Genomic DNA, 26,310 nt, shown 5'->3' with positions numbered 1-26,310 from the left:
TCTGACCCAAATAGTTCATGGTTGTGTGTGTGTGTGTGTGTGTGTTGAGGGTGGGGAGACCTTTTCCCAAATTCATACAAGTAAACATAATATTGCAAATAAATTAAAATATCTGTTTTACAAATTATTCCTGGACTGACTTGTGAATCTTTTTTTGTTGTTGTTGTTAAATTCTTTTATTGGTACATTTTAGGTACACAACACAATTACATTTCTCATTGGGAATTGTACCTTTACATAATGCATCTTGGTTCTTATTTTTTCCCCATTCCTAGCCCTCCCTTCCCTATTTACAAAGACTTTATTTCCATTTTTTCCATTTCTCAGCATTTTTTCTTTCCCTTCTTTCCTTTCCCCTGCCCCTCCCACTACCCCTACCCCTTTGGACCTTTACTTCCTATTTTACATTATCAATTATTCATTCTAATCATTGGTACATTTTAGGTATACAATATAATGACATTCATCATTGGAAATTTGCACCTTTACATAGTCTCTCTTGGTTCTTATTTTTCACCCTTGCCCAGCCCTCCCTTCAACCCCTCCATTCCTCCCTATTTACAAAGATTTTGTTCCTATTTTTCCTTTTTCTCATATTAATCCCATTCCCTTCTATCCTTTCCCCTAGCCCTCCCACTTCCTTCCCCTTTGTCCCTTTTCTTCCTATTTCACATTACCTATTATACATTTTTGACTTGTGAATCTTAAAACAGAAAGCATATACTTTTCTCCTTCTTCTCAAAAGTCACCACCATTCACTTTTGCCTAGTCACATATGTAGAGTGCCTCTGGGGTGCTCTACTAATTGCTTGTTTCTTCTTCCGGGAAGACTGGCTGCTCAGCTGCTCTGATTCTTCCCAACCTAGAGCTTTGGAGATGAGTTCTAGGAACCAGAGGTTTCAGTTCAAGCAGATGAGGTAGCCAATCCCTGGTTTTCCCTATCTGTCACTTCCCTCCAACATAGCCTGGGAAAGCAGCACATATTTCAGAAATAATAGCTTTACCCAGAAGAACTGAGAATATTTCCAGACTCAGCTGGAAGGTAGAAAGGTAGAAGCCCTCTGAGAGGACTCCCAGAGCTGTGACTTGGGAAGATAGAGGAAAGGAGTTAGTTGTTCTGGGAAGGAACCTAGAACTGAGAGGATTTGGTCTGTGTGGCCTTAGGGTGGGGCAGCCCCATCCAATGGGAGTTTTCCTTCAGTGAGTGGACACATTGGAGCCTTTGGTCCCATTATTAGATTCAAATTGCTTGGATCTGACTCCAGAAAAACCATTGATTGGTCCTTTTAGTCAGGGAAGGGATTAGAGACCATAATCCCCTTCCTAACATGCCAGAGTCCTCTCATAGTCAGGAGCTTTGTTTATCACATTTGCTTGGGTTACCTAAGGCCTCTGTATTTATTGAAAGTCAATCAAAAAGCCCTGCTGCTTAATATTAATTAGGAAAAAAAAGGCTGATGTCTTTAGAGCAGCGTGCCTTGCATTCCATTCTTTAAAGTCCCTTGTTTTATCCTCGCCACATCCCTATGAGTTAAATAGTAAGTACCGTTATTTCTGGTTAATAAATGAGAAAACGTAAGTCTAGGGAAATTTAATAACCTGCTCATGGTCACCTAAGCAAAAGAAGAGTTGAGATTTGAAACCAGATGTGTGATGATTATGTCTTTAATTGCCACACTGAGCTCTGAGGAAAATTAATGATTTGGTTGGGATGTAGCTCTGTAATAGAGCACATGCTTAGTATGCATGAGGCCCTGGCTTCAATCCCTAGTACAAAAAAAATCAAGAGTTGAAAAAGAGAAAATTACTGGAAAACATTTTTAAATAAGGAAGAATAAAGAGGTTAAAGTTATTTTTATATTTAAATACTTATTTTTAAGTATTAATATATTTATCCTAAAAATGTGCTATTGATGAGGCTTGTGTCCATGAGGGAAGCTGTAAACTCACGCACATATAATAGTTTTTCCTTTCAGTGACAAGTATACTCATATAGACATTGAAATACAAATAACCAATTACCTAGAATGTTTATTTTACAGTGCTTTGAAGATTATTTTCCTTATGACAATAATTCTGTACTCACAGTTTATAACATTTCTTCAGAGATGTAAGCATAGGTGTGTGCGTGCATGTGTTTATGAATAACATGATTTTCTGTGGGTGTGAATTTCATCCTCTCTGTGATTCCTGTGCCCTAACCATATTGCTAGGCAACACCAAGCAACACACATCCCACAGTTTCCTAATTCTGTTTGATGTTTCACAAATGGACTTTTGCTTTTATCTGTAGGCAGAATAACACCAGTACATATAAGATTTTGGCTTTTGAAATAATCAAGTATCCACTCAAGTCAAATCTACCTGACCATAACTATCAGACACTGGCAGAAAATAGGATGAGCTAGCACAAGGTGAATCTACATATTTGTTATAAGACTTTGGCTAATCATTCATTAGTGATGTTTAATGTGATTCCAGCTATTCTAACTTTGCAGATGACATGAAGGATAGAGAGTGGGGTTGCTTCTTTACAATGGCTTGGAGTCCTAAGATTTGAAGGGTAATTCTATAAGGGAAATATTTTCCTGATACTGGTGGTGTTCCACACATATAATGTGCAGATAAAACTCAAGTGCATATCTTTTCTGTTAAAAGGGAGAACGACATTTTCAGGTGAGGATCCAGAATGTAGCAGAGTGTAACCAAGAGATCACAATCACAAGTTAAAGTGAATTTACAGTGCTCTTGCCTTCTGTGTCTAGGGAGGCATCAGAGAGACAATCTCCTGTGCATACAGAACACCAGATTTGGGCCTAGAATAGACAAGCACAATACTCCATCACTACAAAAAAGATCACTTGGTTTTCACCTATCCACTCAAACCAAAGCTTAGAGAATTACAAGAAGTAGGACTGAGACGTCTTCATACTGATAACTGGCAGTATTTGAGAAATGTGATACTGCCTAAGTCAGAAAGCCCCATCATGGTACCCTGAAGTGATATCACCTGGTAACAAGAAATATATTATAATATCTTATTTGTAGGATTGAGAAATAACTACAAAATTTTGCCATTTGGAAGATGAAAATAAAATTTGAATAGTGTTATTGGTAAGAACCACACTTACAGGAAAATATGATCATATCATTTATCTGCAGCTGTGTACCAAGTTCTCCTCCCACCCCTCAAACACCTTAACAGTTTAAAGCAATAACAAATATTTATTCTTTCACACATGTTCAGTGGGTTCATAGTCCAGAAGAGGTTTAGGAGGGTGGTCTTTTCTCAGGGTTTGTCATGAGGTTGCAATCAGGATGTTAGCCAGGGCTGCCCTCATCAGAAGGCTCAACTAGGGCTGGAAGACCCACTTTCAAGATGTTTTATATACTTAACTGGCAAGGCAGTGCTGGCTATTGGTAGGCAAATTCTGTGACTTAGGTGACTTCCTAAGTATTCTCATAACATGGCATTTGACTTCTCCAAGAATGGAGAGTCCAAAAGAGAACAAGGCAGAAAACCATAATACCTTTTATAACTTTGTATTGGAAGTCACCCTCCATCATTCACAATATCCTGTTGATCATACAGGTCAGCCCTCACCAGTGTGAGGGGACTGGATAGGCTGTGAGCAGTACCAGGAGATGGAAACCACTGGAGGCCCTTTTGAGGCTGGTTACCTCTGACACAGAGATATTTCTGTGCATACAAGATTGAGAAGAAATGTATGTACTGGTTGGGTGATTTGTTGCACTGCAAGCTGCAAGCCAGGCTGTACATCAGCATCACCTAAGGTGGTGTACAAACTACTGTACTGTAATATCCTGGGCCCCTTTCCTGGATACTCTAATTAAATCAGAGATGATGCTCAGGTTTGAGAACTGCTAGACTATGTGATGTCTAAGGTCAAGTCCCTAACACTGTTTCCTAAACTTACCTGATCATAGGTGTTACCCTGGGACTTTATCAAAAATGCAGATTTCTAGGTCCTGCTTCTAACTTTATAAATAAGAACTTTCAGGAAGGGGCCTAAAAATCTGTATTTTTGTTTAATTAAAACAATTTTCAGGGCCGGGGATTTAGCTCAGTGGCACCGCGCCTGCCTTGCAAGCACAAGGTCCTGAGTTTGATCCCCAGTACAAAAAAAAAAAATTTTCACCACATACCCAACATGACTGGGAATTCCAAAAGCTATAAAAGTATTATTACAAAATATTTTTTCCAGTTTTGCCCTCCTAACATCCCAGTTTACTTTCCTGGAGGTGATCAATATTACTCTTTTTTAATGCATTCTTTCAGCAATATGAACATGTATGTTCATATATATTCATGTATATATGAAGGAAAATACATATACTATACAATGAAAAGCAAGTTCATTCCTGGTTCTAATTGCCAGTTATCTTCATATTAAAACATTTTTTACCAGTTTCTTCTCTGTTACTTTTAGAGACAGGACTCTGTTTTTTTGACAAGTGACTCAAGTAATTTTTTTTTTTTTTTTTTTGGTACTGGGGATTGAACTCGGGTCCTTGCGCTTGTGCAGCAGGTCGAGTAATTCTTATAATCTGATGTGTTTGGGATGCCACAATTTTTCAGTAATTAGCTATGTATGAGTCGTATAAAATGCATCAGATTCCAACCTGGATATCTCACTTATATTTGTTCATTAGCCATTATTTACAGAGCCAGACCTAGTCAGTGGTGAGCAGTGAAGCCAGCTTACAGGATTGTAGCCCACTAGTGAGAGGAAGCAGCCATTCTCAATCCAAGAGCTGTGGTACAAGTGTGCACAGGATGCCACTGACACTCTTTGGCAGAGAAGAAAGACATTTCCACATTGAGATAAAAAATGATGAGGAGGTAGAGCTAACTGGACAAATGGAGGGGAAGGTATTACCAGCAGAGAGAAAAGGATAAATACAATGTTCTCAAGTTAAGTACCAACATACTGCTCTCATACAACTAAAAAGAGGGGCATTTTGGTGTCTGGGTACAGAAAAGCCTCAATATGAAACAAGGGAAGCAAACTGAAATTAAAATAAGACGTAGGGCTGGGATGTAATCACAGTAGAGCCCTTGCCTAGCATGCCCCGGGTTCAATCACCAGCACTGCCCTTAAACAACCCCCACCCCTGCCAATTAAGAAAACAAAATCAGATGGGAAAATCAAAATGGCTGTGAAAACTGAATGTTAATTTTGCAGTTATAATCAGTGGGGGAAGAAATGGATATTGCTATATTTTAAAAAGTGGATTGGAAGGGGTATATTTGGAAGTAGAGAGATAATTTTAGGAAATTGTTATCAAAATCTAGGAAAGAGACTGAAATGGCCCAAATTAGGTGACCATTGTGGGGCTGAAGAAAACTGGAGACATTTTACAGTCATTTAAAAGGTAGGTTCCACAGGACTTGGTAATTTGTTGAAAGGGGACTTATCTGGAACAGTCCCAGATTTCTAGCATGAAACAATCAGTTGTTTTTCACTACAATAAGGATCATCCATGGGAAAGCAGTTGAGGGACACATGGGAGGGCAAAGGTGAGCCCGACACTTTGAATTAAGGAAGAGAGAACAACCGGGGGAATTAAAGTCTAGAGTCCGACTGAGAAATATGAGGCAGGTGATAGTGGGCAACGGCAGGATATTTAATTTCTCTTTAAACCTTGCTAAGTTTGCATCCTTGCCCCAACCTCCGCTTTCTCCCTGCCCTCAGATTCTCTTGCTCCAGGTTTGGTGGGCTGATTACCACAGTTCTCACCTTTCTCTACCTGTTGGAGTGGAGGGGTCAGTGAATCCATGCTTCCGTATTCTAAACTACTGTGTTTACAAAACTGGGTATTTAAAATAATCTTAAGTGGTTATAAACAGTTTTGTGTTTACAAGAATGGTGTACAAAACTGACTCTAATTTGTTCCCATTACTCATTTATCCCAGGTAGTGATGATACTTCTCCATTGTTACACCAGTGACTGATGGGTATCGTAGACACATCAACAAGGTAAGGTTGCAGTCACCATTTTTTATATGCATTTTGGCTTTTGGGCTGGAATTAACAGAGCTTAAGCAAATCAAATATTTGAGAATGCCTTTTTTGTGCCATGAACAACAAACCAGAGGCACTTAAAAATTGCAGAGGTGACTAACAAAATAAAATCTTTGTTGTTGTGCAGAGAAATCTGAAGAATTCTATCCATTCTGTAGTTCTTGCTAAAAGGCTCATTGTCTGCTATCTGAACGCTGTGGGTCTGGGACAGATTTCTCTCTGAACTTCACAGCATGGGTGGAAGAGAGTAATTTGGCCTTTCATTTTCCCTGGCAGCCGGTGACAGTCCATTTATATGGTATGTTCACAGGAGAGCTGACAAGTGTTGAGAGGTTTTATTTGATATGAATTTTTTTTAAGTAGAAAAAAAAATTCATAAAAATAGGTACTTGTTAGCTAGTTTTCCTACTCAGTCTTACACATCATAATCAAATGCTTCATTAAGGAGTTTCAGCTCAAATACACTAACTACATTGAATGATTTGTTCTGTATTTAATATTCATGATGAAATCACACTACATGGACAGTTTTTAATGATTTAAATGCAAAACCACATTATTTTTCCTGTATAACTTGTAAAAAGCCGTTCCTTCTAAAATGGGGCTGCTTATGCTAATTTGTTATAGTTAGTGAATTGCAGGCAGCTCTGTGAATTTACTTTTCTTGGCAGTTCTAGAATATCCTGCCATAACACATACTGAAAAAACTGTTTGATGGGTTATGAAAATCTGGATGTACCAAAGGTACATCTTGTGCAAACCATAAAATAAATACATGCTTATGTTTTTAAAAATCTGTTATCATATCGGGTTAAGGAAGTTGTCATTATAACAACCAAAGGAAAATTAAATAGATTTGAGTGGAAGATATACTATTTGTGATATATATATATCTGAGTTAAGGTTGGATACTAATATATATATAATATATATTAGTATCCAACCTTATATATATTATATCCAACTAATATATATATATTATATCCAACTAATATATATATATTAGTATCCAACCTTAACTCAGTTGTGCTGGTATTTGTGAAGATACCATACTACCTACTTGAAGAGCACTGTGTTCCCTGTAAAACCCACCTGGGGGTAGCTAGCACTCATTGTACCAGCTGATTTTCTTAGTAGACCCCTCAAAGCACTGGTTGTCAGAATCATTTGTGTGAAAAACTTATTATTGTAAATCAAGCTAGCCAGGTTCTATTTTTTCAATTATATTAAATTACTTGGTCAATATTTGTGTTGCAATCAATGTATGATTGCTTCATTAATGATAAAGGAATTAAGCTTTGGTTCCACACTGTGTTAGCTATGTCTGTGTCTTTGAAAACAGTTTTTGAATTTGAGTTTGTAATTCTAACAGAAAAATGTTGGGAAGAAACAAAGACAGTCATTTGTTTAACAAATATTTATTTAGGGTTTACTATGTCCAAGGCACATTATTTCATTTTCTTCAGGCTGGCGAATATATTGTGGGAAATGGAAAGATTTGATTCTTATCCTTGCATTCTAACCAAGAGACAAAATAGGATGAAGAAATGAGCTTTTTAAAAGAGAGCTTTTGAAGTTTAAATTGTGTTTTGGATGAACTGAAATAAAACTTTGTCACATTTTTAAAAAGGAGTTCTTGCATTTCAACACAAAAAAGGGCAAAGAATCTCAAAAAGAATTATTGTGTAATTTGGTGAAAATCTTATGGGTGGGAGAATAGCCTTTGTATACTGAATACAACACTTGAAAGATTTTTTTATTAGTGCAAATTAGTAATACAGAAAAATGATGTTCATTTGGGGAAATTGGTACATGCATATGAATCTTGCTCATTTTCAATCCATTTACCCTCTTCTCCCTTTTGTTCCTCCTCCCCAGGCCTAAGTGTCTACTTTTTAGTTGGAGGAATTATTTTCAACCTTAGGATAAAAGTAGGATTTTATACTCTACATTAAAAAGGAAAAATAGATAAGAAAGAAGATGGCCAATTAACTTCAAACTTCATGCACATTTTTAACTTGATGTAGATGTAAACTTTGAAATAAAAGTTTTAACATGCTTGTATTTTTTTTGGTACTGGGGATCGAACTCGGGACCTTGTGCTTGCATGGCAGGTGCTGGAACCACTGAGCTAAATCTCTGGCCAACATGCTTGTATTCTTTTGTTTTGTTCTGTTGCTTTTGTTTTTTTTAAATTTTATTTTATTGGTACATTTTAGGTATACAATATAATGACATTCATCATTGGAAATTTGCACCTTTACATAATCTCTCTTTGTTCTTACTTTTCCCCCTTCCCCTGCCCTCCCTTCAACCCCTCCATCCATCCCTATTTACAAAGACTTTGTTTCCATTTTTTCATTTTCTCATATTAATTACATTCCCTTCTTTCCTTTCCTCTAGCCCTCCCACTTCCCCTTCCCTTTTGCCCCTTTTCTTCCTATTTCACATTATCTATTATGCCTTTTAGTCCTTATTTACGCTTTCAGTTTCTCACACTAGAGAAACTACTTGGTATTTATACATGTGTGTCCTATTTATTTCACTTAAGAGTATTGCTTCAGTGTGCATCCACTTAGCTATAAATGTCTCTAATCTCTCGTTTTTGATGGCTGAGTAGTACTCCATTTATTAAAAAACCACATTTTCTTTACCAGTCTCCAGTTGGGCATTTGGGCTGCTTCCAAGTTTTAGCTATTACAAATTTTGCTGCTATGAACATGGGTGCACATATATCACTGTGGTATGATTCTTTTAATTCTTTGGGGAAGATACCCAGCAGGGAAATAGCTGGGTGGAATGGAACTTGTAGTCCTAGTTCTTTGAGGTATCTCCATACTGATTTCCACAGTGGTTGCATCAGTCTACACTCCCACCAGCAGTGGAGCAGGGTTCCTCTTTCCCCACAGCCCCACCACATGCTTGTATTCTTAAAGAAGCTTCAAATTGATTAAATTCTCTAGTGACAAGGTTAGCTCCTTGATCAGTGAATGTTCTTATATATCTCTAAGCAAAATGGAATAATTAAATTTGAAGAAATGTAACAACAGAATTATACAAAAAAGCCTAAATTTACTAAGAAAAGTCAAGTATATGATAAACAATTAGAATAATTTTTCAACTTTCTCTTTCAAAAATGAATTTCAACCAAACTTAATTTTAATATTCTAGTACCACACACGGTTTTAGAAAATATGTCATTAAAGAGATATAATTGAGCCAGGCATGGTGGTGCACACCTGTAATCCCAGCTCTCGGGAGGTTGAGGCAGGATGATCACTTTGAGTTTGAGGCCAGCCTGGGCTACATAGAGAGTTCAGGGCCAGCAGAAACTACAAAAAGACCCTGCCTCAAAAACAAAACAAAAAAAAAAAACTATAGTCAGTAGTAAATTTATTTGTGAAGGCTCAGATTAGGTAAAATATTACTTTCAATTTAATTTGAAACTTTATTTGTAATATTCTACATCTTGGAGATGTTTTTATATCACTAAATGGACCCCTCCTCTTTCCTTTCCTCTTTATAGCTATATAGTATTGGTCTGCATGAATGTACTGTAATTCGCCTAACCAATCTCCCATTGATGTATGATTGACTTGTTCTCAGTGAATAATCTTGTGATAATCATTTCATAGGTATATCCACAGAGGGAGAATTTCTAGGCAAAGAAATAATCACTAGTGCTTTTAGTAGATAATGCCAAAATGCCTTAGATGAAGGTTATATTAATTTATACTTCAGCAATATGTAAGAATAATTATTTTCCACTTAGTGTTATCCAAGATGTAGATCCTTTTTGTGTGTGAATGACTGGAGAAAACTGACATCCTATTCTTTCATTGTGTTTCTAAGATTTTCTCTCCTGTTAGTCTTTTTCCTAATTTAAGCCAGCTCTTTTATATTAGGAGGATAAGTCTTCCATGAGTAATATGAGTTGCAATTTTTTAATCTTATCATTTGTCTTTTTACTTGCTTCTTGTGGCTTTTGCCACATGAGTTTTATTTTTACATAGTTGAATTTATTTAAAATGTTTTAAAAATGATTTTTGTATTTGACTCATGATTGGAAAAGGTTACTGTACTCCCAGTTCAGTAAGAGAGTACTGTATTTTTCTGTTAGAGTTTAGGAAGTTTTCAGTGCCTACTTTTAAATTTTTTATCCATTTGAAATTTGTCCTGGTAGAAAATGTGAGGGTTTTTTTTTTCCTCTTAGAAAGTTATCCAGTTATGCCAGTGTCAAATATTAAACTATCCCTATTTCTACCCCGGCATGATTTGTGATGTACTTTTTAAAATTTATTTTTCTACCAGTAGCTTCTTTTCCCCCTCTTTATTAGTATATGTTTGTGATACATATTAAATGCATTTATCAAGGAGGAATTGGTACATGTACAAATAGCATCTTGATCTTTTTACTTCCCCCTTTTCTCTTCTCTGTTCTAGCTTCCCCATTCCCGGGGTCTCATTCCCATCCTTTCAAAGAACCAACTCTTTGATTCACTGAACCTTTGTATTGTTTTTAATTTCTGCTCTGATGTTTATAATATTTCTCTTTTAGTTTTGGATTTGGATTGTTCCTGTTCTTCTGCAAGCTTGAGATCCATGGTTAGGTTATTTGTCTGCGATGGGTCTATTGTTTTAGTATGTACATTCCTGGCTATAAGCTGCCCTCTTAGAACTGCTTTCATTGTGTCCCGTAGGTTTTGGCATGTTGTGCTTTCATTGTCATTTCATTCTAGAAACTTTTAAAATTTTTTCCTTGGTTTCTTCTGTGATCCATTGATTATTCAATTTTTGATTAATCTCCATGTGTTTGTGTAGTTTCTGTGGCTCCTTTTGCTGTTGATTTCTAGCTTCCTTCCACTGTGATCCAATAGTAGGAAGGGTGTGATGCACTTTTAAAAAATTAATTATATTGGTACATTAATTTTATTGGTATACAGTATGATGACATTCATCATCGGAAATTTGCACCTTTACATAACCTTGCTTCGTTCTTATTTTTTCCCCATTCCCCTGCCCTCCCTTCAAAACCTCCACTCCTCCCTATTTACAGAGACTTTATTTCCATTTTTTCATTTTCTCATATTAATTCCATTCCCTTCTTTCCTTTCACCTACCCCTCCCACTTCCCCTTCCCCATTGCTCCTTTTCTTCCTATTTCATATTATCTATTATACCTTTTAGTCCTTATTTATACTTTCAGTTTCTCACATTAGAGAAACTATTTGGTGTTTACACATGTGTGTCCTATTCATTTCACTTAAGAGTATGGTCTCAATGTGCATCCACTTAGCTATAAATGTCTCTAATTTCTCATTTAGGATGGCTGAGTAGTACTCCATTTTATTAAAAAAACCACATTTTCTTTATCCAGTCTCCAGTTGATGGGCACTTGGGCTGCTTCCAAGTTTCAGCTATTACAACCTGTGCTGCTATGAACATGGGTGCACATATAGCACTGTGGTATGATTCTTTTAATTCTTTGGGGAAGATACCCAGCAGGGGAATAGTTGGGTCAAATGGGACTTCCAGTCCTAGTTCTTTGAGGTATCTCCATATGGATTTCCACAGTGCTTGCACCAGTCTACACTCCCACCAGCAGTGGAACAGGGTTCCTCTTTCCCCACAGCCCCACCAGCATTTGTTATTGGTTGATTTCATGGTGGCAGCCATTCTTTCTGGGGTGAGGTTGAAACTCAGTGTTGTTTTCATTTGCATCTCTCGAATGACCAGTGATGTTGAACATTTTTTCATATGTTTATTTGCTATTTCTATTTCTTTGTCTGAGAAATGTCTGTTCATATCAGATGCCCATTTTTGGATTGGATCTTTAAATTTGGGAGGTCTGATTTTTTTTAAGTTCTTTATAGATTCTAGATAGTAGACCTTTGTCTGAGAAACAGCAGATGAAAATTTTTTCCCACATTGTGGGTTGTCTCTTCATACTGTTGGTGGTTTCTCTTGCTGTGCAGAAGCCTTTTAATGAGAAGAGATCCCACTTGTTGACTGTTTGTGCTAGTTCACAGGTAACTGAGGTTTTCTTCATAAAATCTTTTCCTGTACCAATGTCTTCAAGAGTTCTACCTAACCTCTGTTCCAACCAGTCTAGCATTTCTGTTTTAATATTTAGATCTTTAATCCATTTCAATTTTAGTTTAGTGCATGGTGTAAGATATAGGTCTAGTTTTAATCTTTGGCAAGTTCAAACCCAATTTTTCCAGCACCATTTATTAAAGAGGCTATCTTTCCTCCAGTGAGGGTGTTTGGCTCCTTTGTCGAAGATGAAGTGGCTGAGTGTGTCTGGAGTTGTTTCAGCATCTTCTAATCTCTTCCACTGGTCCTCCAGTCTTCTTCTTTGCCAGTACCATGCTGTTTTTATCACAGTAGCTTTGTAGTATAGTTTCAGTTTGGGGATTGTGATACCCCCTGCCATGTCTCTGTTTCCTAGAATTACTTTTGCTATTCTAGGTCTCTTCTTGTTCCAAATGAATTTTTGGATTGTTTTCTCCAGGTCTATGAAGTATACTGCTGGGATTTCACTTGGGATTGCATTGAATCTGTATAGCAGTTTTGGAAGTATGGCCATTTTCACTATGTTGGTTCTTCCTACCCAGGAGCAAGGGATGTCCTTCCATTTTCTGATATCTTCTTCAATCTCTCTTTTCAGAGTGCTATAGTTTTCAGAGTACAGGTTTTTGATTTGCTTTGTTAGGTTGATTCCTAGGTATTTAATTTTTTGGATGCTATTGTAAAAGCAGTTGATTGCCCCATTTCTCTCTCAGTGGGCCTGTTTTTTGTGTATGGCTACTTTACTGAATTTGGTTATGAAGTCTAGAAGACTTTTGGTGGAGTTCTTGGGGTCTTCTATATACAGTATCGTGTCATCTGCAAATAATAACAATTTGACTTCTTCATTTCCTATCTTTATTCCTTTTATTTCTTTCTCTTGTCTAATTGCCATGGCTAATGTTTCCAGAACTATATTGAACAAGAGTGGTGATAGTGGACATCCTTGTCTTGTCCCTGATTTCAGTGTGAAGGATTTCTCTTTTTGAGCATTTAATATGATACTGGCTGTTGGTTTTTGATAGATGGCTTTTATCAGTTTGAGGTAGAGACTGTCTATTCCAATTTTTTTAGGGTTTTTATCATAAATGCATGTCGGATTTTGTCAAATGCTTCTTCTGCATCTATGGAGATAATCATATGGTTTTTGTCCTTGGCTCTATTGATATAGTGTATTACATTGATTGATTTTCGTATATTGAACCATCCCTGCATCCCTGGGATGAATCCCACTTGATCAGGGTGTATGATCTTCTTGATGATCTTCTGCATTCTGTTTGCCAGTATCTTATTAAGGATTTTTGCATCTATGTTCATTACTGAGATTGGCCTATAGTTCTCTTTTTCAGTTGGGTCTTTCTCTGTTTTGGGGATCAAGGTGATGCTTGCTTCCAGGAATGAAGTTGGGAGTATTGCTTCCCTTTCAATTTCATTGAAGAGTTTAAAGAGTCATCGCAGTAGTTCCTCTCTAAATGTCTTGTAGAATTCAGCAGTGAAGCCATCAGGACCAGAGCTTTTCTTAGTTGGTAAGTTTTTAACTACATTTTCCATTTCATAGATTGATATTGGATTGTTTAGAAATTTTAGGTCTTTTTTGTTCAACTTTGGTAATTCATATGTATCTAGGAATCTGTCCATTTCTTCTGTGTTTTCCATCTAATTGGCGTATAGGTTCTGGAAGTAGATATTGATGATCCTCTAGATTTTTGCTGGGTCCATTGTAATTTCATCCTTTTCAATCCTAATTGCATGGATTTGGGCCTTTTCTTGCCTTTTTCTGATAAGGTTGGCTAAGGTTTTGTCAGTTTTGTTTATTCTTTCAAAGAACCAACTCTTGTCTTCGTTGATTTTTTGTATCATTCTCTTAGTCTCCATTGCATTGATTTCTCCTCTGATCTTTATAATTTCCTCCCTTGTATGAACTTTGGGTTTGTCCTGCTCTTCTTTTTCTAGAAGCTTGAGGTTCAGCATCAGGTTGTTTAATTGGGCTCGTTCTGTTTTCCTAATATGCATATTCACTGCTATGAATTTCCCTCATAAGACTGCTTTCATTGTGTCCCATAGATTCCGATATGTTGTATTGTCATTGTCATTTAGTTATAGGAACTGATTTCTTCTTTAATTTCTCTGTGACCCATTGGTTATTCAGAAGTGTGTTGTTCAATTTCTATGTGTTTATGAAATTCTTGCAGTTTCTTTTGCTATTGATCTCCAATTTCATCACATTATGGTCTGATAATATACAGGGGATAACTTCAATTCCTTTTCACTTACTAAATATGTTCTATGAGCGAGTATGTGATCTGTTTTGGAGAACAACCTGTGTGCAGCTGAAAAGAATGTGTATTCTGATTTTGTGGAGTGGAACACTCTGTACACATCTGTTAAGTTCATTTGTTGAAGAGTTTGAGTTCTAGTATTTAGTTGCTTATTTTTTGTCTAGTTTATCTATTTGTGACAGTGGGGTATTGAGGTCCCCCACTACTATTGTATTAGTGTTTATTTGATTTTTCATGTCCGTTAGTATTTGTTTTATATAGTTGAGTACACTAGTGTTTGGTGCACATATATTAATAATTGTCATCTGTTCCTCTTGGATTGCTCCCTTTACAAAGATGTAGTGTCCTTCTTTGTCTCTCTTAGTGTTGGTTTGAAATCCACTTGATCTCCAAAGAGGATAGCTATGTCTGCTTTTTTTCAGGTTCCTGTCACATGGAGTATTGTTTTCCACCATTTAACTTTCAAACTATGAGTTTCTTTTTGAATTAAGTGTATTTCTTGTATGCAACATATTGTTGGATCTTGCTTCTTGACCCATTCTGCCCATCTATTTCTTTTGATTGGTGAATTGAGACCATTAACATTGATGGTTATGACTGATACATATTGACTTATCCTTGACATGACTTTTTCTTTTTCTTGGATTCTTCCCCTTTGCATTTAATTTCTTGTCATGCCCAATGGATTCATTCTGCCGGGCTTCTGGGGGTTGTGATCCTTGTTGTCTTTTCCTAGGATATTGTCTAAAATTTTTTGCATGCTGGTTTGGTGTTCATGAAGTTCCTAAGGTGCTCTTTGTCATGAAAGTATCTTATTTCTCCATCAATTTTGAAAGCTAGTTTTGCAGGGTACATCAATCTGGGTTGGAGGCTGTTTTCCTTTAGGGCTTGAAATATGTCACTCCAAGCTTTTCTTGCCTTGAGGGTTTGCATTGAGAAGTCTGCTGTGATCCTCATAGCCTTTCCCTTGTATGTGATTTGTTTCTTTTTCTTTAACCACTTGTAGAACTTTGTTCTTCTGTTGAGTTTCTGGAGTCTTAACAATTATATGTCTACCTGTAGATTTGTTTTTATCAAGGCTAGTTGTAGTCCTATATGCCTCACTGATCTGTATGTCAAATTCTTTTCCCCTGATTGGGAAGTTTTCTGCCATTACTTCTGTGAACAGTTTTTGTTTTTTTTTATGTCGTCTGCACTCTCTCCTGTTTCTTCATTGACTTCGATCAGTCAGTCTTATGTTATTCTTGTTTGCATCATGTAGCAGCTGCTGGATTGATTTCTCATGGTCCTTTACTATTTTAAAGAAATTTTTCTTTTCCTGGTCATTAATTGCAATCTTATCTTCTATATCTGAAATTCTGTCCTCACATTGGCTCATTCTGTTATGTAGACTTTCAATGGAGTTTTGAATCTCCTGGAAATCTGTTTGCATCTGTTTTATGGATTCCATTTGTTTCATGTGTTGGGATTCTATCATGTTCCTCAGCTCCTCTATTTTTTATGAGTGTCCTCTCTAGATTTATTAATCAGTCTTGCACTATGGGCACAATCTCTGCTGTTATCTGAGAAATTATTTCTGATTTCATTTCTTCCAGATCCTCTTTTGTTGCCAGTTCAGGGAGTCCAGGTGGTTGAGTATCAGATTTTTCCATCTCGTTTCCCTTTGGGGTTGCTCTAGGTGATCTGGGAGTCTGGTTTTGAGACTTGTTTACGTGCCTTCTCATTTCCACATGGGTGTTTGTGTGTGTGCGCTGCTGGTGCCCACTTAGCTCACCTCCTCAGCACTGGGCATGGCTCTGCTCCTTGGCACTAGGGGCGGTGGCATGGTGGCCTGGAAGTTTCACCTCCTCGGCACTGGGGGTGGCTCTGCTGTGATGCTTTTTATCTCACAGTCTATTTTGATCAATTTCTGAATTTTGTTTTCAGTACTGGGGTTTCAACCCAGGGCTTTCACAGTGAGTTATGTCCCAGCCCTTTTTAAAATTTTCTGAGATAGGGTATCATGAATTTCCGTTTGCTGGGCTCAAACTTGCAACTCTCCTTCCTCAACCTTCCATAGTGCTGAAATTAAAGGCATGTAATCCATCACACTAGATTCTTTTGTATTTTTTACCTAAGTATTTTTACATATTTCAGTTCTTACAAATATCCCCATGTGAACTCTATTTTAGGCTCCTCTTAGGTAATTACAGTGTTTAATTTTTTATTTTTAAAATTTGCGTTAGTTGCTTCCTTGAACAACATCTTCAGAAATTTACATGGAATGAAAAATGTTTTTCCAATATTGTGTTTGGAATACGTGAAAATATTATTTATATCAGAGCTAATTCTGAAAAAGCTGAAATCTTGTGAAAAAGAAATAACTATTTCAAGTAAAATTTCCTTAATCTAAGGGAACCTTCACATACTCAGGTGAAATATTTTTGAAAAATTTTATTAGTGCATGTGTGTAGCACATAATGTTTACATTCTTTGTGGGGGGTTGGTGCATGTGCCCAACACATCTTTATTCCTTTTTTCATCCCCTGTACCTCCTCTCCCTTCCTTTGCCCTCCATCTCTTGATCCCCTTTCCTTTTGAGAAAGATCTATCTTCCTACTTCCTGTTATCTTTTATTTTGCTCTTTATTTTTATTTTGAGTTTTTTGTATAAGAGAAACCATGCAATATTAAATCTTATTTGGGCTTTTTTTTTTTAGATGACCCATCATGTTTAAAATGAAAGATGGATTGATTGGGCAAAGAGTTGGGGGAAATAAAGCATTTTAGTTGTCTTGAAATACTCTGGTGGGATTACTTGGAGACTTAATTCCATTTATTAGAAGGTGGTTTTGTGACTTTTATAAAATATTTAAATTGGAAACAACAGTGGCTAGTTATATAATTCTTGTAAGATTATAGCAAAAATATGAGGCTTGTAGGTTTTAGATAATCATATGCAAAATTTTGTGTGAGAGTGAAAAAGGGGAGGAACAAAGATGTATCTGCTTGATTATTTACTCTCTGTGGGATGTACACAGATTATTTCTGGTACAATTTAACCTGGAAGATTATATATCCAAGAACACAAGATCAAATAGATATCCTTGAGATACTACAGTCTCACAAGTCAGTTGTATCAGGCACACATACTGCATTTTATACTGGTTGACTTGCTCATTTTCTATTTCTAACTTTTCTGAATTAAGTAAGTTCTGTTTGGAAAGCTTGAAATTAGTATTTGTATAAACAGGGAAGCACTAGAACCAGCTGGCATTCTGTAAGTGAAATCAATGGAATAGAAACTTCAAATATTTTTTCCCTATATTATTTTGGTAGTTTGTCACCATAAATGGCCTGTCTGGGGATTAATGAAATTTGCTTTTTATAGGAATCAATGAATTATTCTCCCAATGTACATTAAGTTTAATATAGACATGGATATTTTAAGAACACAAAGACTATTTCATACTGAAGGAAGAATCACAGAGCACTAGACCAAAAAAAAAAAAAAAGAAAATCATTTCATTACTTTAAGAACACACACTTTAATCTTACCTAGGTCTTACATACATAATTGAAATAAAAAAGAAATCAAAGTTATTCTCTAAATTATGGTCAGAAAATCATTCTTCTTCAGAATATTGATCCTGAAATTAATGTGACGCATCAAAAATACAAGGTCAATTTCTTCATTGGAAACACAATGTGATCATTTGGGAGAAAAAAGTCTCTTTGACTATATACTGAATAATTTTTGCCCATAAATAACAATATGTATAAACATAATTAAAGGAATTCAGTTAATTTTAAATAGTGGCTCAGTAAATGTAGAGCTCTTTATTTTTCATATCTCAAAGGTAAAAAAATCATTACCAAGAAAATATCAACATTTTTTAAAGAAAGTTTATTGAATCTGAGTATTGAGCTACTGTGAAATGTATGACTGATATGTGAATTTTTTTCTGAGAATCAGGAAATAAGTGAATCAAACTTGGGGCTAGAAGAATAGATGATTTAAATGCTATGTCTATTTAACTGTCTTGAACTCTGAAGGTAACATATTGTTGGGCTTGCCTACACAAGTGAACAACCAATGTGAGGTAACTTATGATTAGTGTACCATAACTACAGTGTTGAGAAATAATAGATTATTACTACTGATAAACAAATAAAATTATTGCCATAAAGTGGAAGGAGAGAAGGCAGCTGCAAACTTACTGATAAGTAAGAATGAATGAAACAATGGATAGCAAGTGATTATTTTGTTGGGAAGCAACAAAAGCAAGAATTATAGCTTATATTTCTCTTTGTAACTCTTCGGGTCTAATATAGCTTTCATTGTTTGCTGATATTGCTGCCTGAGTAGCATGAATCTCCCTGTTTGATTCTGTTGTAGTAGTTCTTCATTAAAACTGTATGTAAGAAATGAGAATTGAAAATGCATTTTTAATAGAAAATAAAACTGGTATGAGGCAAACTATTCTTTGGCTGGTGCATAATGAAATACAATTATATTAATTTAAACTTCCTCCCCTAATTTATGGCATACATTCTAGGGTCTTTGGTGTTGTTTGTAATGGATTTATAAAGTGTCTTTTATGCTTTAGGGAATAAGACTTTGTCCCTATTCATTCAGCAAATTATTTTGTTTGGGTGAAAAATTTATTTGTAATATTTAAGTCTGTATTAAGCATCTAAGATGATTCAGGTCACAGGATTTTAGAAAGAGAAAGACTATGTGAACTGTCAGCTCAGGCAAGTTTTCCTAAAAGACATCAAAATCAGTTCTTTTCTGTGTGTTAAAATTGGTCAGGAGTCACAGAATTGAATTGTCTTTAGAAAAGAATAAAGGACAGGATTTATGGGATTCGGGAACTTTTTACATAATTTTGGAAAAAAATAGCTTAATTTGTCTTTGGGGGAACTTTGAGGCAATAGGGGCATCTGTGTGTATATGTTCTCCACTGCCATCTTTTTTACCCCTGAAACTTTCTCTTTCTTGAATTAGTGGCCAAAGATGGAACAGAGGGAGACAGAGGTGGTACAGAGAAAGGCTGGGATTAGTTTTGAATGACCAAGTAGTGATTTAAGAAGGCTTACCACGGGCCCCAAATCTGGGGAGAGGCCTTATAGGTACACAGCCTGTGTTGGGAAACAATGTGAAAATGTTGTTCCTGTCAGATGTGAAGATGAAAAGAAAAGGGCATTCAGTGTAGCACTGGAAAAGACAAAAGTGTCTGTTTTCTGTAGGAATGTATTAGAGGAAGCTAGATGTGAAATTGTGAGATTCTTTCATCTCTGATTATGCTCTCTGACAGTCTCCCTGGATGCTTTCCTCACACTGATCTCAAGGTCTCATGGTTTATGTCCTGGATTTCTTCTTCCTAGCAATTAACCTAAAAGCATGGTAACATTCTTTCCTGCCCATTTCTAGTAATAATATCTTCTTTTGAAAGAGAACCCCCGATGGTCAGAGTCTAGTGTCTTGCCCTCTACTCTCATTTTGGTCTCAAATGAACCTCAGAAGTCCAAGGTGCAACTCTGAATTCTAGGAATTCCGTGGCTCTTTATGATGGTCCCAGAATAAATGTTTGCCTGAATCAATACTCAGATCATCCTTTACAAATAAATACATCCTAAATCATCCTACACAAACTATGAGACTGCTGGAACCTTTCTTCCAGATCTGCATTTTCTAGAAATGAATGTTTCTTCATGGATGTTAGCACATGAGGAGTCTCAATGTATCTGCCAAATCCTACCTCTGCAGAGCATTTTGTGGCTAACTGATCTATTCATTTTAATTCTTTTAATCTAATTATAGCTGAAAAGCTATGACAACTTGCTATGGTCAATACATCATCCTGACCCTCATTTAACAAATATCAATTCTAACAACGTTCTTACTGCTAAAATACTTTATTCTTCCTCTAAGGAAAGCATTATAATGGCCTCACTTCTTTTCTTGGAAAATGTGGGTTGCTATTTATCCAACATGCTTCTTTATTTGACTTGCCATCACACTTTTTCTTCTTTTAGTTTAACTTTTCTGTATTTCCTCTATTGATCATGTATAATTATTATAACAAATCTGAAAAAAATGACACCTCCCAAATCAGCAAAACTAGAAACTCTAAAAAAGTGTAAATACATAACAAATGTAATTTTAAAATAAAGTTTCAGAGCTAGGAAGAATAATAATAGTGATAGCTGATATTTACTTAACATTTTATGGTTTTTTTCATACATGTTCTATTGGAGATGGAGTAGCTTAACAGAAGTCACAGTTAAAATTGTGGCTCTTGTCACTTAACCAGATATGGCTTGGGCAAGGCCTTGACCTTCAATGACCCTCAGTTTGATCTCTGTCCTTCTCTGATAAGGTCATTATGAGGATTTGATGAAATGATACATAAAATGTACTCACAGAGGCTAGGTTATGGTAATCATTGTCTTCACATTACTTATTCATTGACTTTGTATTCTCCCTGACACTCTTGTACAAAAAGTAGGGCATGTAGGATTATTGTCATTTTACCAAAGAAGAAAATCATGCTCAGAGAGATTATGTGAATTGACAAGTGACTCGTTTTTAAACCCAGTTTCAACTGCAGTCTTACTGCTAGGACTGGAAAAGACAATCAGGTGATTCTCCTGGGATCTTTCTCTAGGGTGGAGCAAACAGAAAACCTGAAACACCTGTTGAACCACTCTTGTGGAATTAACAAAATCCCTCCGTCTGATACTCTCAGCTATTCTATATACTGTAGTCACATACATAGCTAATGGCCTAAAGTTCAACTTGAGCTGAATATTAACAGGATAGACTTAAATCTTTCTTTCTTTTCTTTTCTTTTTAACAATGCTAGGGTTGGGTGTATGTGTGATGAAAATAAATTATAATTATTCCAATAACATTTTCATTTCTAAATGAAAATTACTTGTCTGAGGATTTCTGAGTTTGAAGACTTAAAAGCTATTTTCAAAACCCTGCTTCCTTGGTTAATGTGGCTTTGTACAAGGGCACACACACAAGCCTGCCAACCACAGGGTACTGGTTGGCCCTTGCCTTATTTGGCCAGGAGATGTGTTGATCGAGCTGCTTTGAGACTGATGCCTCTCATCAGCTGTGTCAAAGAGATGCTCTGTGATTTCTTCTTAGCAATTATGTTTATTGTTGTAGATTAAAATCTTTTCACAGCTTCCTTTTACCATTCTTTGGCATTTGACTTAACTTTCTTTTTCCTGACAAACAATTTTAAAACAAATTCATTTCTTAAATGTTAAAGTGTTGCATCCAGGAACAAACTCAGTCCTCATGCTAAAAATTCTGGGATTGTTACACTTCAAGAGATAAATTATGAAAATGAAAATTTCCCAATAAGGTATTAAAGGGGATCACTCACTTTATAAAATAATTCTAGGGCCGGGGATTTAGCTCAGTGTTTTCGCCACCTGCTGCACAAGCACAAGGACCCGAGTTCAATCCCCAGTACCAAAAAAAAATAATAATAATAATAATAATTCTTTATTCAATGATGGGTTATTTTAGTGATATGTTTAATTTATAGCCATGAAATGTTGATTTTACAGCTGACTGGCAAAATCTTTGAAATTATATTGTTGAGAAGAAAATTCAAAATGCAAACATTTGACATATCCCAAAGTTTTCAATAATAGAGGTATTTGGCATGCTCCAAAGTTTAATTGACAGAGATAGTTTGGAAAGCCAATACTGAAAGATTCATAGAGTCATGTCTTTAGGATATGAGGAAAATATGGCTTAAAACTGGAGAAAAATAAGGTGGGAAAACAAGGCTTAGAGATAAGACTACAATCGAAGAAGCAGTTAACATAGCCAACGTAAATGACAAGGTATTTATGGATAATTTTTACTGGATATTTATTTTCACTTATAACAATTCTAAGCTATTATCTTACAAAATGAGTACAAAATGCCACAGAGGTATAGCAGCTTTTCTACAATTAATAATATGTTCTGGGGCACATTTTTGTAATAATAGAAATGATAGTTTTGTTGTTCATACAAAAACTTCAATTTGACTAATTAAATCTTAGCTACTATGTGATTTCTACCAGAATTAAAGGAATATACTGCATACATTCTGCCCTGACCATCTGACTGTTGCTGGGAAACAATTAGAAAAGATACTATATCCCTTTGTGTGGCACTGACAGTTTTGAGAAAAAATGACATCAGCCATGTTGGGCTGAGAAGCTAGGAATCCTTCAAGAATAAAAGATATTATATGATTGTGTGTGTGTCTGTGTGTGTGCATGTATATGCACCCACATGTACAACTATAAATTGTTAATATTCATACAGTCCTTAGAGCATAATTAACTCTCTTTGAAAATGTGTCAGTCAGAAGCAGATTAAATTCATAATGTCTCTACTTTGCTATGAATGTCCTACTTGTGTCAATTGTGAGCACTGAGTTATTTTTTGAGAGGCATTTACAATAAAATAGTGATGATGGTAGATTATTCATATTTTCCACTCTGCAAGTCTAACCCAAATCCCTAGGGGAGAGGGAAATTAAACTATAGCCCCAGACCAAGTCATCTGTAAGGAAACCAAATAAACATCTATAAGTATTGCAATTAGCAACAACAGTTTGTATTTTTTTAACTCAACACTCTTGGAATGAGTTTTTCTATCAAGTTTTTACCTTTAACATGAAATTCATACGCAGAGTTTGGAACCTGGGTGAAGCAGGATTTTTCTTTCTAAATATGGTAGCCCCAACCTAGCCCATGTGACATAGGCATTTGTTCCTCAAAAATTGTAGGGTGTATGTTCCTTGGATATGGGCAGACCAATGGTAGGGCAAAAGAGATACTTCATAACTTTTAAAGTTAAGGCCAGATACAGCTTCTAGTGAGATGGCTTTTTTGGGATTTCCTGGTTGGCAGATTTGTCAGCCATCCTGAAGCCACTATAATGGAGAGACCACATGGGAAGGGTCTATAGAGGTAGAGATGCCGCTCCAGTCTCAGCTATTCCAGTCTTGTCACCACCACCTACCTGACATAAGAAAGCCAGCCTTCAGATTAGTCTACCTTCCAGCCTTCAAGCTAGCTCCAGCTGATGCAAAGTGTAGCAGAGACCAGCTATCCCCATGCAGCCCTTCCCAAACTAAAAACTAGTCAGCAAAGTCTCTGTATCGATAGGTTCCTGATCTGTGGATTTAACCAACTGCAGATCAAAAATATTCAGGAAAAAACTGCATCTGTAATGAACATGTATATACTTTTTTCTTGTCAGTATTCCTTAATACAGTGTAACAACTATTTACATAGCATTTACATTGTATCAGAAATTATACATAGATATGATTTAAAGTATCTGAGGAGGCTGTGTATAGGTTATATGCAAATGTCATGCCCTTTTATATAAGGGCCTCCAGCAGATTCTGGTATCAAGAATCAATCCCCTGAGGATACTGAGGAACGATTATAGTGTTGTTATAAATCACTAAGTTTTCTGGTGGGCTGGTGTATGGCATTAGAGAACCAGCATATCAGAATTTTGAGGGCTGGGGATTTAGCTCAGTGGCACCGTGCCTGCCTGGCAAGCACAAGGCCCTGAGTTCAATTCCTGGTGCCAAAAAAAAAAAAAAAGAATTTTGAAAAATGTTCCAGTTATGCCAAGTGTAAGTTAATATACCACAGTAGGGTTGGTTGATCAGTAAATTATGCAATTATAATTTGAATTACAGTTTCATTGAGTTAAAAGCAGAAAATCATCTTGATAAAAGCTGTTGATATACATGGAATTGTTGCTTCACCAAGTCTCTTAATAATAGTTCTTGAACCTACCCATAATTTTGTGTCCTGATTTTTTCTTAGTAATGATGTTAATAAAATAAGGCAGAGGGTGTAGCAGTCTTTCAGTTGTCTACCTAGCATTCTCTGGGTCAGGAATTGGGATAGAGTCCAGTGGGGTTGTTTAAGACTTCCTTCCTCTGCTGTCTTTCTATGAGGCTTCTTTGCCCGTTCATATGCTGGGTCTCATCATCCAGGGGTCTACCCTAATTCTCTAGAGCATGGAGCCTAGTGTCTCACTGGAGAGGAAGCAGACACTGCCAGGCCTCTTGGGCCCTGAACAAGCAAGGCCTGGAGTGTTCTTTCCACTGCATTCTGTTGGTCAGATGAATTTATAAACCAAGTCAAGAGGTGGGAAAAGAGATTTCCACTCTTAATGAGTGACATGTCATGCACATAAGTGATGGAAGGAAATTGATAATGATAATTTTGGAGACAAACAAAATAATTGGCTAGGAAGAAGGAGAGAGTAAAACTAATTCTGGTTCTGTCATTAACTAGCTATGTGGTGTTGGCCAAGTCACCTAATAATGTTTAACCTCTTTGCTCAAATGACAGGTGAGGAGACTGAGCCATAAGCTCCAAGATCCTGTCCAGTTCTAAAAATATGTCTCCGATCAAGGCAGAACCTTCATTAGATCAGAAGATGTGTATGTGTGTGTGTGTGTGTGTGTGTATGTGTGTGTGTTGGGAAGTATAAACAGAGACACAATGAATTATCCATTCGTGCTTTTCTGCACCTGTTAGCTGCAGACTGATGTGACATTTCTCTCATTAATTGTCAAATGACGTCAGCTTTGGAGACCTAGTCTATATTCAGGACTCTCATCCTGTTGCAGTTTTTTCTTCTTCAGTCTCACAGGGTGGGAAATTAAAACAATGTTTAGTTTTTTAAACTTTTACCAGGAGTAAAAAGCTTTAGAGTTTGAAATGGGATAAGGCTCATGAAAACGAGGATTTGACAAAATAGCCAACTAAATATGTCTATAAACATTGTATCAAATAATATAAACCTGTTCCAAGTTAGACACCTTCCCATAGTGAACTGAAACATATTTTTTGTTTTGAGAAATTATGAACTATGTGGTTTATAATTTTGAAATATGCAATTTCTCCAGCAAGTATTCTTTCAAAACTTCATTTTAGGAGAACTACACAAGGACCTCCTGAATTGGATCTTTACTATTTGAGGTCTAGTATATATAGTATTTATTCTAGTTTCACAGAGTTCTATCTTAAGGAACTCATGATTCAGTAAGTTACCTGGTGCATTCAATTTTGTGAGTCTGAGTTAGTATGGTATTTGAGATCTTGTTGGTTTTACCTTCTCCAGGAATTTCAGCAACAACCCCCAAGTTCAGGCAGAGTCATGAAAACCTGGCTCTAGTTAGTTACTCCTGCATGATGGAGACTCAAAAACAATGAACTGAGATCTACTTAATCTTAGATTATCTTTCTGGCACCAGCCCCTCTCTATGCCCTTGTACCCTATTGCAAAGAGCTCATAGGCCCCCTGTTTAACAAAATGATTCTCCAAATGAGAACTTGGTAATGATTCTTGGTCATAATAGGCAGTATACAAATCCTCCATGCTCAAGAATTTAGTTTATTATTACTCTTAATACAATAATCTAATAGGTGTGTCATCCACTCTATTTTTGTCCTCATTCTTTCTCTAAGTTCTCATTGTATATCTTGTCAAACCAAAATCTTCTTTCCCTAATTACCTGACACTAACTCTCATCTCATTTCTAATGTGGCCCTCTTGTCAGAAGGGTATCTGAAGTAAAAGGTGAGGGCATTGATAAAAAAGAATGGGGTCCCATAAACTGGGATGGAGATGTTTAGACGTTGAGTTTCTAATGAGATTATTTTGCCACAGGAAGAGATTTCCTCACCTGCAGTGGCAGAGGTATCCCTACCCACTCTGATATTTCTCCCAAAGAACTTCTTGAGTTTTCTAACTCTTATAAGAGGCTTGATGAGCAAGTATGGGAATGGATTTACAGGTGTGGGATAATGGTGGCAAAAATATACACCTGGATCAGACTGAGTTTGTTGATACGGGCTCATTAAGCAGGGATT

The 26,310-nt window shown here is 36.3% G+C and overlaps 1 protein-coding gene across 5 annotated transcripts in view; it reads left to right on the top strand.

The window, feature by feature from the left end:
* Positions 1–26,310, top strand: part of LOC106010150 (uncharacterized) — a 270,531-nt gene that overhangs the window by 112,682 nt on the left and 131,539 nt on the right. For 4 of the 5 annotated variants that reach the window (XM_087181362.1, XM_087181358.1, XM_087181361.1 and 1 more), the window contains exon 3: positions 5,939–6,002. In XM_087181362.1, coding sequence (XP_087037488.1) covers positions 5,977–6,002 — 26 coding nt within the window. In that variant the 5' untranslated portion in view covers positions 5,939–5,976. Of the gene's footprint in view, positions 1–5,714; positions 5,789–5,938; positions 6,003–26,310 lie in introns of those variants that run through there. The other variant, XM_087181359.1, reaches the window with a different exon arrangement.

Source organism: Heterocephalus glaber, unplaced genomic scaffold (genome assembly GCF_053883595.1).
Source record: "Heterocephalus glaber isolate CG9 unplaced genomic scaffold, H.glaber_assembly_v1.0 deba00001472, whole genome shotgun sequence".
Classification (NCBI taxonomy): Eukaryota; Metazoa; Chordata; class Mammalia; order Rodentia; family Bathyergidae; genus Heterocephalus; species Heterocephalus glaber.
Note: the sequence above shows the minus strand (reverse complement) of the source record. Positions and strands in the feature narration are given on the sequence as shown.